This window comes from Mustela erminea, chromosome 7 (genome assembly GCF_009829155.1).
Source record: "Mustela erminea isolate mMusErm1 chromosome 7, mMusErm1.Pri, whole genome shotgun sequence".
Lineage (NCBI taxonomy): Eukaryota > Metazoa > Chordata > Mammalia > Carnivora > Mustelidae > Mustela > Mustela erminea.
The window spans coordinates 88806668-88822260 of NC_045620.1; the positions used below are offsets into that span (position 1 = coordinate 88806668).

General features: G+C 48.2%; 1 protein-coding gene across 1 annotated transcript in view; it reads right to left on the bottom strand.

Moving 5' to 3' along the window:
- The window catches only part of TGFA (transforming growth factor alpha), a 106175-nt gene that overhangs the window by 14380 nt on the left and 76202 nt on the right, over positions 1-15593 (bottom strand). The window contains exon 3 of the mRNA XM_032352386.1: positions 5837-5954. Coding sequence (XP_032208277.1) covers positions 5837-5954 — 118 coding nt within the window. The remainder of the gene's footprint in view (positions 1-5836; positions 5955-15593) is intronic.

The window sequence follows — 15593 nt, forward strand, 5'->3', positions numbered from 1 at the left end:
CAGGTCCCAAGACACGGTCTTCAGTATGAGGGCCGAGGACTGAATTGATTAAGAACCCAGGACCATAGTTTTAGAAATATATTTACATGAACCTGTCTTTGCCATGGAGAAATTCCACAGGGCTGTGGTGGGAGTGGGGAAACTGAGTCGAAGGACACCTATACTGGGCTTACCCACTGTTGGCCTCTTAAGAAGTGGATTCACCAAGCCCTATAACCTCTTCACTTCCAGGGCTGGGGAGGAGGGGGCTGGATGGGGTACAGGCTTCCACTCTGCAGCTCTGATCTTGGAGTCTCATGGACAGCCATGGGTTTGGCGGTCTTCCCGACTTCCACTGCTCCTTTTGGCAGGACCTTACAACATCCTCCGGCCATGGCAATGGTCACAGTGTCTGGTAACTGAGCCCTCCTGCTCTGGGGAACTGGGCTTGAATGTTCTCTGCTGCTGTCTAATAGAACTGTTACGATGATGGAAATAGTCTATATCTGCGCTGTCCCATATTGTAGCCACCAGCCACCTGGAGCGGCCGAGTATTTGAACGGTGGCAGGTGAGGCCTGGAAACTAAATTTTAATGAAGTGAATTAATTAAAATAGCCCTGTGTGTCCAGTGGCTCTCATCTTGGACAGCAGCAGCTTTGCAAGCTTATGGTCACTGGGTCCTCATAATGATCCTGTGAAATATTAATATCCCCATTTATGGGACTAAGCCACTTGTACGAGAGACTCAGGTCTGGCCTCCAAATCCATTCACTGCTGTGTTATCCTGCCTGGGGGTAGGACACTCAGTGTCTGCTTCCTATGTGGGGAGAGAGGGAATGAGGTTATGTATATTCTCCAGACTTATGCATGGAAGAATGTCATAGCTGCTGCTGCTGCTGCCTTTTTTTTTTTTTTTTTAAAGTAAGCTCTAGGGACACCTGGGTGGCTCAGTTAAGCATCTGCCTTCAGCTCAGATCATGATCCCAGGGTCCTGGGATAGAGTCCCACATCGGGCTCCCTGCTCAGCGGGGAGCCTGCTTCTCCCTCTGTCTGCCATGTCTCCTACTTGTGCTCTCTGACAAACAAACAAACAAAATCTTTTATTTTATTTATTATTTTTAAAGTTTTTTTGTGTGTGTTTTTTATTTTTATTTATTTATTTTTTTAGAGAGAGATTACAAGTAGGCAGAGAGGCAGGCAGAGAGAGAGGAGGAAGCAGGCTCCCTGCTGAGCAGAGAGCCTGATACGGGGCTCAATTCCAGGACCCTGAGATCATGACCTGGGCTGAAGACAGAGGCTTAACCCACTGAGACACTCAGGCGCCCCACAAAAAAAAATCTTTTTAAAAAAATAAAGTGGGGACGCCTGGGTGGCTCAGTTGGTTGGACGACTGTCCTCGGCTCAGGTCATGATCCCAGAGTCCCGGGATCAAGTCCCGCATCGGGCTCCCAGCTCCACGGGGAGTCTGCTTCTCTCTCTGACCTTCTCCTCGCTCATGTTCTCTCTCACTGTCTCTCTCTCAAATAAATAAATAAAATCTTAAAAAAAAAATAAAGTGAGCTCTATGCCCAACGTGGGGTTTGAACTCATGACCCCAAGGTCTAGAGTTACATGCTCTACCAACTGGGTCAGCCTGGTGCCCCAAGGTCATAATTTAACCCCTACACACCATCATCTGCCAGCTGTTGGGATGACAGAAGATCTACAGAAAATGGCTCGAGCCCCAAACTGCTCCCTGTCTTAAGCTCTTGGGGTACATCCTCAGTCACATCGTGGCCTGCTGGTAGACTGATGACAGTCTCTTCTCCTCAGATGTCTGACTCTGTTCAGATCCCATTAGAATGTACTATGGCCAGGGCCATGTGAAGTGTTTTCCTTGGCTCAGCAATTTGTTTTCACACTTCGCTGTGGGAAAGTCAAGTCAGGGAGTTTAGTCACTGAAGAGCATTTTGAACAGGTGAGAAACTTCAAACTGGTTGCCACTGGCTGGGGACATTGGAACTCTTAAAAACTGTCACCTAGATGTCTTCCTTCAACTGTTTTCCTTTGAAGGCTTCTACCGGCAGCAGACCAATAGCACGCTGAATCTGCCTCAGGGGAAAATGGCGTGCAAGTCCTAACCTTGCCTTTCTATGGCTTTAATGTCTCTGGAAATCCTTTTCCTATTTGTTTCCTGAGGTAGTTGGGCGCTAGTGGGGATTTATTAAAGGAAGACATAAAATACCAGCCAGGGTTCAACTGAAACATAAGTGTTTGATGATTTTATTCACTACCTTTGGCTACTTCTGACTAGTTATTTGTTTTAACTTTTTTTCTCTACCTCATATTTTAGTGTGAGATGTCATTTAGGTTCTCTGGAAACCTAAAGACTATTGTTCTTATAAAAAACAAAGCTTACACGAGACAGTGTTTTAGAAAGAGCTCCTTCTTTTTAGACTCTCAGTTTGGGTTGCTGTGGGTTTTCTTTATAAGGCCATGACATATATGGCCTTCCCTCAAGGTATGCTGGTTTTATTGACCAGAATGTGTGTGTCAGCAAACCCAAACCTGGGGCAGTTCATACGAGTGGGAACAGAATGTTCTGCTTTCTCTGCACAGATCACAGTTTCTGGTCTAGTGGGGAATTAATTAATTATGCCATTCTTCTAGGTACTGGAATTACAAAGGGTATAAGGCGTGCTCCTGTCCTCACCGAGCTTAAGAGCTCACACGGCAGGAGTGAGCAAAGTAGGCTGCCATGATTGAGGCAAGCGGAAGCAACAACAGGACAGTCAGGGGCTGACATCTGCTTTGGCATTGGGGAGCAGTGGGGAGAGGGGGGAATGAGGACCAGAGAGGGCAAGCCCTGTTTGGCGGATGGTGGGGCTGGCACACCTGTATTCCAGCCAAATGGCACACTTGGGAATTCAGGCCTGACCTGATGCTACCATCTTTCTGTTTATTCCATCGGGCTGGACATTCACATGGAGAGTGAAACACGGCTTCTAAAATGCTGACAACAAATTAAAACTACCAAAGAACAACGCAGATCATCATCCACTGTCCCGTAAAACACATCTGTGGGCTGAATACCACCCACTGGGCTGCCAAGATCTGGTGGGGAAACTGAGGTAAAGAGGTGGTAATTGCTTGCATGGCTATGTATCCCCACCAATGGTCAGCTTCTCCAAACCACAAGGATGGCCCAGCTGTTTCTGGGAGATCCCGCAGTCGGCCCACAGAAAGGACTTTAAGAGTCTGTGGTTGGGGCAAAGAGCTTGGGAATGACCTCGATGTTTCTCTTTACAGGGGGAAGATGCCAACACCTTTCTTGCAAACGAAAGAGCTTAGTGACTTGAGATGTTAAAAAGCAATATTCAACTGAGTAAATTTTAAGATCAAATTGGTTTTATTCAGTGATTTATGAATCAGACTGTATCCCATCTAGTCAGTGGAAAGGAGTTCCAAGGAGCTGTACAAGGTGGGAGACTTATGTAAGCAGAAGGGGGCAGAGACAGGGAAAGAGTAAATGACCTCATCTTTCTTTGGGGTACAGAAGGGGTCTGGAGCTGACCAGGGAAATTCCAGATGGATGGACTAAGCACGTTTCTGGGGCCGGCTGAAATTGCAATTGGGTCAGGTACTATGTTTTGGTTTGGGCTTAGCACAAGTGACTCCATTTTGGATCTGTTGTTTCTTTTTTAGCAGAGATGAACTTTTTAGACCAAGACAGAATGCCCTCTGGGGCAGTAGCTGAGCACACAAGTCTGGGAGTTTGAGTCAATCAGACTGAATCCTAAACTCTGCCATTTACTAGCTCTGGGACTCGGCAAATTGCTTCTGTGAGCTGACTCAGTTTTCTCATTTATGCAACAAGAACAAGAATTCCCACTGGTGAAGGGAGTTGTGAGGACTCAATGAGTTACTATATATGGAGAGAGTGCTGGGAGCCAGGCCTGGCACCTAGCTATAGTTTTTATCGAAAGCTTATTATTAATAGCGATATTTATAATGTGAATTAGGGGAGAGACAGTCAGTTATCCTGATTTTCCAAATGCAGTGGTGTGTAAGTGTGATGGACGATTAGCTCCCTGGGCCAAGAGCGGGGTTTGGGATCCCCAGTGAAGAGAACAAGAAAGCACCAGCACCTCTGCTCCCCCTCTCCCCTATCCCCGCCCCTGCCCCACTGGCTTTCAGAAGGCTTCTGCCTTTACAGGATAGGGAGGGCTCAAGTTCTGTAGACTTGACCTGGGGGCCTCATGCAGTCCTCCCGCAAGGAGGAAGGGAGACAGCCTACTTCACCAGGTGAGGCTTGCGCCCGGAGGGAAGAGGAAAGCACCCCCCCACCCCCGCCTGGCCGGCTTTTTCTGCACAGACTCTCCAGAGCCTCAGTAGCTCTCGGGCTAATGCATCTGACACCCTTAGCATCACAGTTAAACACTCAGCTTCAGGAGCTCGACCGTGGACGTTTGACCGTAAGCTCTGCCCTGCGATCTGGGCACGAGCTCTCTGTCTCCTAACTCATGGGGTTGTGGGGAGGATTACCTGAGTTAGCACACAGATCATGCCTGGGACAGTGTCCAGCGTGAAGCGAACAAAATTCAATAAATGCCGGCTTTTGTTAACATTTTAGTATCACTTACTGGTACTATTAAGTTGGACTGTAAGGCATTGCTACCTTTCCACCAGTCGTGACCTATAGAAATGACAACTTCATACAGATGGGTGGTTTCAGTTGGGGGTGGAGGGCGGATTTTGTCCCCCCCCCCCCCCAGGGGACATTTGGTGATCTGGAGACATTCTGATGGTCACCACTGTGAGATGTTCGTTCTCCTGGCACCTGGTGGGTGGAGGCCAGGGTTGCCGCTAACATCCTCCTGCCCAGCAAAGGACCACCCAGCCCTGAATGTCAATAGCACCAAAGTTGTGTATGGGGCCACTTAAGAAGATTCAATTACGGACAGATTCCTTTTCTTAAAACTTCCCTTCCCCAAATGAACGTGCCTCTCACTGCCTAGAGAATAAAGGCTCACTTCCAATAAGCTCTGGCCTCCAATTTGTCTCCAATCTTGTCTCCTCCTGCTGTAGGCATAACAGGTAGCCCATAATAGCAGGCCCCCCAATGCTCCAGGCCTGGAATAACCTCTCTGTTCTCCCCACTAGGCATACCCTAACATCTGCTCTGGGGAGCTTTCCTCAAGTGCCTTTCTTTCCCAGGCTGGCTGACCATGGCACTCCCCAGTGGCTCTTAGGTAATGTGACTCCTGGGTCCCATTCCTGGAGATGATGATTCAGTGGGGTAGGGTGGGGCTCAGCTCTACATTAAGCAGCAGCCCCAGGGGGCTTGTGCTCGGCCTGGCATGGAAACCACCACGCGCTGGCGCACATCTTGATTTCCAAGCTGTTTTTTGTTCTGTTACAGTTTATGTACACTAACTGTTTGCATGCACTTCCAGCTTATTTTATTAGTTGTGCTGTAAAGATGCTGGAGGGCAGAGACCTCTTCCTGGAGACGCTGCCTACTCAGAGGATCCAACCCAACACCTTGCCCTCTAGGAATTCTAATGAGTGAATTAAACTTGGATCCAGAACTTTACAGACTTTGCAATAACCCAGGAGTGACCCGAGGTGCTTGTGAAAAATGTGGACCCTCAGGCTCCAACCCTCAGGGGTTCTGCCTCAGTGGCTTTGGGCTGGGGCCCTGGAACCTGGATTTTTCACCAGCTGGGTATGAAGCAGGTGTCCCTCAGCCTGCTGCTCTGATCCTCCACGTCCAGCTTCCGGGGTATCAGGCATGTCTCGTGGAGGTAAATGTTCTTGTAATTGATTGCTGGGGTGTCCCCAGCCCAGAATCTCAGGACACCAGGGAACACTTACACGCAAGCTGGCTTGTCTTCCTGCACCAAAAACCTGCAGGTTCCATGGAAGCAGAACTGACTGTGGGAATCTGGGCAGTCATTAAAGTGGGACACCACAGCGGCAGCCACAGGCGGGTCTGCGGGAGAGAGAGAAGACATTTGGCTCAGACCCATGGCTTAGCAAGACACATATGCAGTTCCTCACCGACTGAGGAGCAGGGGTGCCCTGCTGGTTGGGATTTCTGGTCCCTCCCTGCCTGTCGTCCTCAGCATGCCCTCTCTTTCTAATGGCTGGTCCAGGACCGGAGACACCTGCATCACGGGCTTCCCAGCAGGGCTGTGTTAGGTACTTACCTTGGTCGGAAACAAAACCATCTCTCTCAAAGATTCAGTGTAATTCAGAGATACTAGGGCGATGTTAGCTACCAGAGCATTTAAAGCCTATTCTCCATGTGACCTCATTTTACTTTTGCAAAGTGATAGTGATCATTCTTTTAAGAGAGCCTTCACAAAACTCTGTTTTAAAGCCAAGAAACCAGAGGGTGGTTACAGAGGAGTACTAATGACCATTAAATTGACACTGAGGAACAACAGCTCATGACACAGAGAGATGCTCATGATGCGATATTGTCAGTGAAACTGGTACATTTCCCATTTGTTCTGTATCATATAATTCTACTGAAATAAACAAAAATTCAGATACAAAGACGTTTGGGAAAGCCATACCTAAAAAACGGTAGCAAGAGGCTCTCTGGGGATGAGGAGTGATCTTAACATGAAGGGGACTTAAAGCCCAGAAGCCCATCCGGGAGCAGCACACGGTGCCGGGAAAGCCGGGAGCGGGTGGGAAGGGCAGCAGAGAAAGAGACGGGTCCTGCTCACAGCCCTGGTTCCCACCATTCACAAGAGCCTGGGGGTGTCACCAAACCTCTCTGGGTTTTTATTCCTTGGCTTTCACACAGGAATAAAAACAGCCATTAGGAGCACCGTATGGAATGACACATGAACAGACCTGACAGGCCACAGGGCATCACTTTGAATTTATTGTAAGGAACTTCAACAGCCTTGTTTCGTCCAAATAACACTTGAGACCCTGTAGGCAGTTATTTCAAGATGGCATGATAGATGTAGTACCCATGCTTTTTCAAAAGGTTCTCTGATGCTTGTGTTTTGGGGAGTGGGTCTTTCCCACTTACATATTTTTTTTTGGAAAAAATGTTCTTAGAGCTCTTGCTCTTTGAGAAATCCCTGTCCAGTGGCAGCCTACGGGACATGCGGTCCAACAGCCTCAGCGGGGAACAGTGGGCCTGCGAGTCCCAGGCCTGGGTGGTTGAGGAATGGGCTTGTTTGCTTGCTGACTGTGGACACTGGGGCATTGGGGCAGGACAGGTCTGCTTCAGTTCACCTAACTGGCTTCTCTGGCTTCATTACCTTGTTGAGGAGCAAATACAGAGAGATGACGGGCTGGAGACTAGTGGATCTCATTTGATTTAGACCTGAAAAAGGCTTTTGGTGAACTCCACAAAAGGCCACTTAGACGACTTCCTCCAAGTGGCTTGTGAGAGTCCCTGGTCAGGGTTCAGAGTTGGGCTCCTCAAATGTCTGTGGGCCAGCAACTTTACACCCCTGGAGCTCATCAGAAAGCCAAGTGCACAGGCCCTGCCCTTGGACCTACTGCATTAGGATCATTGGGATGGCGCCCAAGAATCTGTGTGGTAAGATTTCCAGGTGATTTTTTTTTTTTTTAATTTTAGAAAGAAGTCAGGTTTATTGAGATAGAATTGATGTGGCGTACCTGGGGTGCCCAGGTGATTCTGATGTGCACTGATGTGGAGACCCAGGCTTGTAGTACACACAAGACACATTGTTTAGAGAAAAAAGACCTCTTAGAAAAAAGCCAAACAACAGGGGTCTTCAAAGGGACCCTTTTTGGAGCTGGTCCTCTGCCAGGTCTTTAAAACCCAAGTGACCCCAAGGCCTGCAATCTGCTGACATTCTTTGTGGTCTAGTGTCAGGTCACCAGATACACCTTGGAAGAAAACTCGCAGGATCTGTTCTTTGGGAACACTACTCTCCAAGGCGGATCGGTAAGGTGTAGACTCCATGCCATGTTCTCAGTTAGTCTGTATTTATGGCTATTTTGCCTCGTCTCACAAGTGACTCAAAGAGTCTTTATAAAAATTGGTCTCATCAAAAGGGGATACAAGTGGGAAAGTCAAGTGAGAGAGACAGAGGCAGAGAAGGAGAACGGAGCGGGGAGACAGGAAGAGAGGGAGACCGAGACAGGCAGTGGGAAAGGGAAGGGGAGAGCAGGGAAAGAAGAATAAGGAGGGGGAAAGAGCAAAGAGGTTGGGTGTCCAGCTCATATATGAAGACACACAAGGGACAGTCAGACTGTGGGCTGAAGCCGAGCAGCGAACGGAACCCTATGCCTCCCAGCGCTGCCTACGCAAGGATGCACGCGGCTCGTTAGATGGAAGTGCGCTCGTTCCGCACACACGGGGCAGTCTCAGCGTGGCCCAGGTCTATGACCACAGAGCAACTCTCCTTCTGGGGCTGCTTCTGAAGAGCACCTCACGTGTTACAGTGGACAATATCCTCCTCGATTTCCTGGTGACGAAGCCGAGGCATCCGCCAGTGTAAACCCTGTGTGTCACCCAGCTTGCTAGCCCAGGCCACGAGGAAGGTCCCTGCCATGGTCACGGTGACAGCAGCTCACGCACGTCCGAGACCAGGATGAGCATGGGTACCTGATGTAGAACTCGGGCTCCATAATCCCCATTGCCTGATGCAACCCGAGGCACCGAGGTGCCAAGGGAGCTCGATGCCAGTCGACTGTCATAAGCATGAAAACCCTGTTTATTTTAAAAACCTTGTTCCTGACCACAAAAGTGATCCTTCCCTGCAGAAACCTTTTGTAAATATCAGTGTAAGATTAAACAAAAGCACCGTGGAGTATAAAAAATACAAGTACCCCGCAAAGAGGCTTCTCTCCATACTGCACATGTGCAGTCACGTGAACGTACTACTTCCTCTGTTACTTGCATTCTCCTCCCCCCACCCCTAATATAATCACAAACATCTTAAAAGCAAGCATTTCATTTAAGAATCGGTGCAGGGTGACACCCTGATCCCTGACCCCAGGAAGCTCCAGGTGTGCAGTGTGCAGGTCAGGTCCTGTTTCCAGCGGCACACTTGGCAGCTTTGGGGGACGTGATCTGCCCTTGAGAAATGGAGGGGAAGGAGGGAACTAGACTGTTGTCCCAGGAGGGAGCCACCCCGTGGCCCTGTGCTCACCCTGTGCCACCTCAGGGCAAGCCGGCCACAGACTGAGGGGAGGCCATGGGCATGCTGGCCCCTGGAGCTGCTGTGCTGGCCTCACAGGCTTGGGTGCCCAGAAGCCCCGTGCCAAGTGGGAAGCAGGCCACAGGTGTGGGGCAGTGACTGTTCTGGTTCTAGGACTTTTAAAGATGTGTGCCTCAGACACCACCAGAATCAGCACAAAAAACTCCAGCACTTCAGCATGGTCAGCCCAGACAGATAAGAAGCTTTTGCAAGGTTCTGGAAGAAGGGGAGTCTGGGAAAGGTCAGGAGGGGGAGAGGAGGGATTCCCACCTCCTGTATGTCTGCTGTGTCCCTGTGTTGTTCGAGTATCATCTCTGAGGCGGGCAGGCCAGGCAGTCACGCCACGTGGAGGATTTGCTCAGTAACTGAAATCAAAATGAGCTTTCCTTCCTCTACTCTCTTTTCTTCCTCTACTTTACCTTCCTCTACTCTCTCGCCCTCTCCCCCTCACAATTTGTCTGTCTTTTCTTGAAAACTCAAGAAAATATCAAGCAGAGGAAGGAAAGGCCTAGCTACTTAAAATGCGAAAAATCCTCTCATGTAGGAAAAGGCGGCAGTGAAGGTCAACAGGTAACTCCAAGGAGGGCCCCGCAGAAGTCCAGGCAGAGGGGACAGACAGCTGGCTACCCTCCCCAGGGCCCTGGACCCTGAATTCCTCTCCTCCAGGCCCCGACCCAAGTCTGATTAGTCTTCAGGGCTGATTGGAAAACCAAATGCTCCCATTTTCGGAACAGACCTCATACCAAGCCCATCCATAGCTGGAATTTCAAAGCCGCCCAGTTTCTGTTGCTCTGAAATTTACAAGAGGCCTCTCCGACGCTGTTAAGCAAACGGACATCTTGCAGACACCACGGTCTCCAGGGAAGCTGTGAAAGCTTTGCCCAGAGACCACAGACCCACTAACAGGGCCCGGAGCCCAGCTCCACTTGTGGGAAAAGGGTCTGGGATTGTAATCACGGGACATGAAAACCGGGGATTTAATCACAGGAGGCCTCTCTCCAGCTCAGGAGGGCCAGGGAGGCAGCCATCTGGACAGTTCCCTGAGGAGCAGCATTCACACCACCAAGGGCCATCGCCCCTTTGCAAAGCGGCCCTAATTGGACTTTCTGGGCGGGTCAGGGCAGCCGGCCGCAGCAGCGGCCCCTCGCTCTCTTCTCCAGATGTCAGAAGTTGCGGACACGTTTGCCCGTTGCAAAGCTTACATCATTTACAGCCATTTCATCACTTCCTCAAATATCATGGCTAACTTTGTGACAATTTAATAACGACGCCTGGCTTTTTAGCCGGAACTTTCAGCCAAGGTTTCTGACCTGGGACTAAATAGTTTCTCTTCAGACACTACAATGGCAAAACCAACTAATGCTTCTGGAATGTCTAGGAGAAAAAGCAGTAGATGACTTTAATGAAGACGGGAGCGAGCTAGCGGCCCCTGGTGAAGCCGGGGGAGGGCACGCAGGGAGACCCACACTCTGATGCTCCCTGGGGCCGGGGGCCTCCATCCTGCTCCAGTGTCAGGCTCAGTTGTGGGATGGAGGTGGCTTGGTGCGGGCCACCCTCAGGCCCATCTGACAGGGTTGGCAGTCCAAGCACATGTGAGGCAATGCGGGAACTGACGGAGTTAGCCTGTGCGGGAAGGAAAGGCCGGTTCAAAGGCCGGCATGCAGGGGGAAGAAATGGTAAGCCAGGGCTTTGAGAAGTCAGGGGTGTGGGACACAGATGCATCTCCACATACGGAGGGGTGAGCAGAGACTCTGGCCCTAGCGGGTTTGAGGAGTGAGAGTAAGAACTCGTAGAAGATTTGTAAGTGATCCTGAGGACAAAGCACTGTCCGTATTGATGGGGGGGGGGGGGGTGGACACTGGTGACCTCTACCACAGAGAGGAATGGCCCATGAAGATAGATTAATGAGCGTGGGCATTTCCTAAGGTTGTGTGAGTGGGCCGAACAGGGGGGTGGGCAACTTTGAAACAAGCAGAGGAAATCAGCAGAGCATGGAAAAGTAATCCCTGCCACATTTCCAGGAGGAGGAGAACACACCTTACTCCCTGGGGCTCCTGACCAGGGAGGGGATAGTTTGGCTCTTCTGGAGATGGGTGTGTAGAGATCAGCGTTCTCACCCAACTCGTTTACTAGTAAAACCAAGAACAACAAAAACTTGAAAAATAACAAAGCAATGTGGAAAGAGTTTGGCTTCCAAGTACCAACACTTGAGAGAGAAGGGACATTTCTTGTAGGTAGGCAATGAAGGGAAAAAGTCACTTTCACTAGTGCTGGGGTTCCTCCCTCCTCCTGAGGAGGGGTGTGTGTGGGGGGGGGGAGGGGAAGACAGGGCCATTTTTGTGACTATCATCCCACCCCCAAGATTCTCAGCTTCCTGAGAGGAACTCCTATATGTAAAAGATACATATTTTTCCTATAACACAAGCCCCGAACACAGATTTACTAATTCTTCAGCAAGCTTTTCTAACACTGTCTCGTTTTGACCCCATTGGGCCTCCTTAAACTGGCTTTTAGACCCTACCCACCCCTCCAACTCCACTTAAGGACATGGGCACCGCATCATCTCATTAAATGTCCAGCCACTCTGTGGGGTAAGCATTAGTCGTCCCTGTTTAGTTTAGGTAACCCTGCCAATGGACATACAGTTAGCAAGTCTTAGAAAATACTAGAATTATAAATTTTTCTCCCTTCTTTCTGATTTTAAGAGAATGCAGAGCTGTAGAAAACGAGGATACTATTCGAGTCCAGGAAGAATGCTGGGAAGGCGCACGATCTGAGTCGACAAATCACGGGGCAGCAAGGGAGAATGCTTCACTTGTTAGGCTGCTTCCAGTAATCAGGAAGGGGAATTTTTAGGAGGAAACAAGAGGAAGCACCACTTTATTTCAGGGAGAACAGGGAAACGCCACATATGGAACTTATTATTTCCACAAGGGAGCAGCGGCTGAGAAGCAGGGATGCAGAAGAGATTTCTATACGTCCACGGATGGCACGGGTGGTTAACTGAGGAGCAGCTGGAAGCGGGCTGGGGGCTGACTCCCCGGATGGCACTGAGTCCTTCACAAGATACACTCCCACCACAGCCCCAGCCTCTCGGCTGTGTGGTGCCCAGGCCCAGGCTCAGAGCCGAGTTAAAATGGACTCTTGAATTGTTTTTGTAGCTTTAAACAAGATGGTGTGTGTGTGTGTGTGGTGGGGGGTCGAATCCCTAAAGGAACATTTAAGCTAATTCAATTCCCTCTGATCATGGCTCTCTTCGGGTAAAACCCAAGGGGAACATTAGATGTGATGGAACTTCCGAATTCACAAAAAGGTGTGAATAAAGAAGCCGGACAACGTATTTTCCACTTTCCCACAAAGATGCTGGGTTTTAAGAACACAATGTGTGTGTGTGTGTGTGTGTGTGTGGCAGGAAAATAGATACACGTTCAGAGCAAAAATCATGGTGGTATGTGACCCCAGTGGGGTTTATCCTGTTTGTGCTTAATCTGAAGGCCTCACCTCTCCCTAGTCCAACAGGGAGAAGAGAATAGATAACATGAACACAGAAGTACTTCGCTAGGTTCATATCCCACCTAAAGGACCTGGGCTTAGAGCTTTTAACCCAGTGTGGATTTTCTGAGGTTAGACTAGGATGATGCTAATGATGGTGATGACTTATTAATACCAGCCACTATTAATGAATTGTCTACTAACGGCAAGTAGTATTGCCCAGCACTGTATCCCAGAGAGTTCCATTTAATCCTCACAAAAATCCTGGGCTGTCAGTGATTACTACCCCAAGCTTATCGATGAGGAAGATGAAACTGGGGGGTTCAAGGCTTGTTCAGTGCTGCTAGGTTAGGGAATGGCAGAGGGAATGGCAGAACTCAGGGTTGGCTCTCTCTAAAGCTCTTGCTCTTTCTAATGCACACCACATTGTCACTTCAGAGGGTGTGTGTGGGTGTGTGTGTGTGTGTAAGAGAGAGAGAAAGAGAGAGACTATGAGTAAGGTGAGGGTTAAGAAATCCTTAAGAGCACCTTCTGCAGTTAAGACAACTCTTCCATTTGAAGAATAAACAAATCAGGAATTACCATGAAACATGCAATCCTCGGGACCATTTTAGAAGTAAAAGAGCTAAGAGTCCCAAGGCAAATTGGTTTTAATTAGCAAAGAGGCTTCAGGAATCTAAAATACAATCTCAGTGTGGTCATGTGAATTATAGGCTAAAACCAGCATCTGCATCCTCCTCTAGCGATGTCCAGCACATGTATTTCAACTTGGCCACTGACTTGCATTCAGCTCCACAAGTAACACTACCTCCTCCCCGAAAGGGCATGAAGAAGGAAGAGGCATGTGTGAGATGCCCAAGGGGTCCCCACACTGCATTCTAGACCCATTATGGGTTAAAAAAGATGGGACTAGAAGGGGATACATCGGACCCAGAAGATTCTCTCTCCCACTGAGCTCCTCTTCTGCCTTCTGCCTTATGACCCCGTTTCTCCAGCCCCCAGTTTGGTCCTTCTCTCCCTACCTTGGCCTTAGTAATTTAAAAAAAAAAAAACCAATTAAGAAAATTGCAGGTCCTGGTTTTGCTTTGAAGACTAAAAACCAAACCTCCCCTCTCTCTTATTATTTAATAATTTGATTTCAAAGAGACAGATCATTTCTTTCTTTCTTTCTATTTTTTTTTTTTTTTTTTTTTTGTATCTTCAAACCAGAAAGCCCCTTATTCTAATTACATCCTCTTGGGTGTCAACCAGCATTTGAAACTTCATTTCAAATTTCCATTTACAAAGTAAACAGGGGTATCTATGTTTGGCTCTCATCAACCGGCTTTGAAACAAAACGTGAACAGCTCTGGTGAGTCCTGCTGGATGGGGAATTCTGTTTTGGCTTTGTTGAAGGAACAGCCCCGTTGGAGCCCAGGGCTACCTGGCTTTACAGTCTGTGTGTGTGTCTCTGTTCTCCTCTTTATTAATATCAAAATTGTTAGGTAAAGTGGTTGGCAAGAAACCCTCAATCCACCCTTAGGAAAAAAATGCTTCCTCTTGTTGAGTCTTTGAACCGTAATCCCTTCAAACCTTCCACACTGAGTACATGTAAGCACTACTGGGATGATTGTTTTTCTAGAACATTCTATTCCCTCAGAACCTTTGATAGATGTCTTTTTCATTTACAGTCTACAGATGTAGTCTGGGTGGATGAAGGATACTCTTCATTTCAAGTGAGGAAACTGAGGCATCGAGAGGTAAAGGCAAAGCTCAACAGCCTTAAAAACACAGATGTGAATTTGTGGCTGGGAATTTGTCCCATGACAAAAATGTGACTCTTCTTTATTTTCTCTGGGTGTTATAGCAATGACTTGTGATTTCTCTTAGATAAAAGCCCTTCAAGATTATATTCCAGGGTGAAGACACCTAGATTTTAAGAGAGGGGTGGGATTTATGGCAATCATTTCTTTCTTTTATAATTTTCCAAATTTTATGAAATAAACATTTGAGTTTGAAAATAAACATTTAAAATCAAAGCCCTATGGGGCATCTGGGTGGCATAGTCAGTTAAGTATCTGCCTTCGGCTCAGGTCATGATCCCAGAGCCTGGAAGGGAACCCTGCATTGGGCTCCTTACTCAGTGGGAAGCCTGCTTCTCTCTCTGCCTGCTGCTTCCCCTGCTTGTGCTCTCTCATTCTCTGTCAAATAAATGAAATCTTAAAAAGAAATGAAAACCCTACCCCCAACACTATAAAGGTAATTAAAATATAAACAACTTGTATTTTTTTATTGCTTTGCTCTCAGGTTTTTTTTTTTTTTTTTTAAAGATTTTATTTGAGAGAGAGTGAGTGAGAGAGAGGGAGTACGCACAAGCAGGGGAGGAGTAGTGGGAGGAGGGAGAAGCAGATTCACCACTGAGCAGGGAGCCTGAGGTGGGGCTTGATCCCAGGACTTCAGGATCATGACCTGAGCCAAAGGCAGATGCCCAACCGACTGAGCCCCCCAGATGCCCCCAGGAGTGTTGTTCTATAGGAGAATGGCCTTAAGGAACCTAGATTTGAATCCGCGTAAGATAAATCATGTTACTGTCTCATGTTTTATCATTAAAAGGGGATAACGTGGAAGGAGACACAAAACAAATATTTAGAAAATATGGAGGATACTTAGATGCAGGATGTCTAGTAAAGGTTGAGTTCAGGCTTGGCCTCTAGGCAAAGAAACCTTAAATGCCCCTACCCCCCTACCATAAACAAAAAACCCCCGAAAGAACATGGCCTACGTGATTCCACTACATTTCCAACCCATATACTTCTTCTATCTTTGTTGTTGTTGTTTTTCACTTGAAAGGCCAATGGCAGTGAAACCATTCTATGAAGGAGGCAGGAATGGAAGAAAGAAAAATATACGGAGCAGAGACTCCCATGAGTTTTCCCAAAACCATGTTCCTTTCCCTGCTG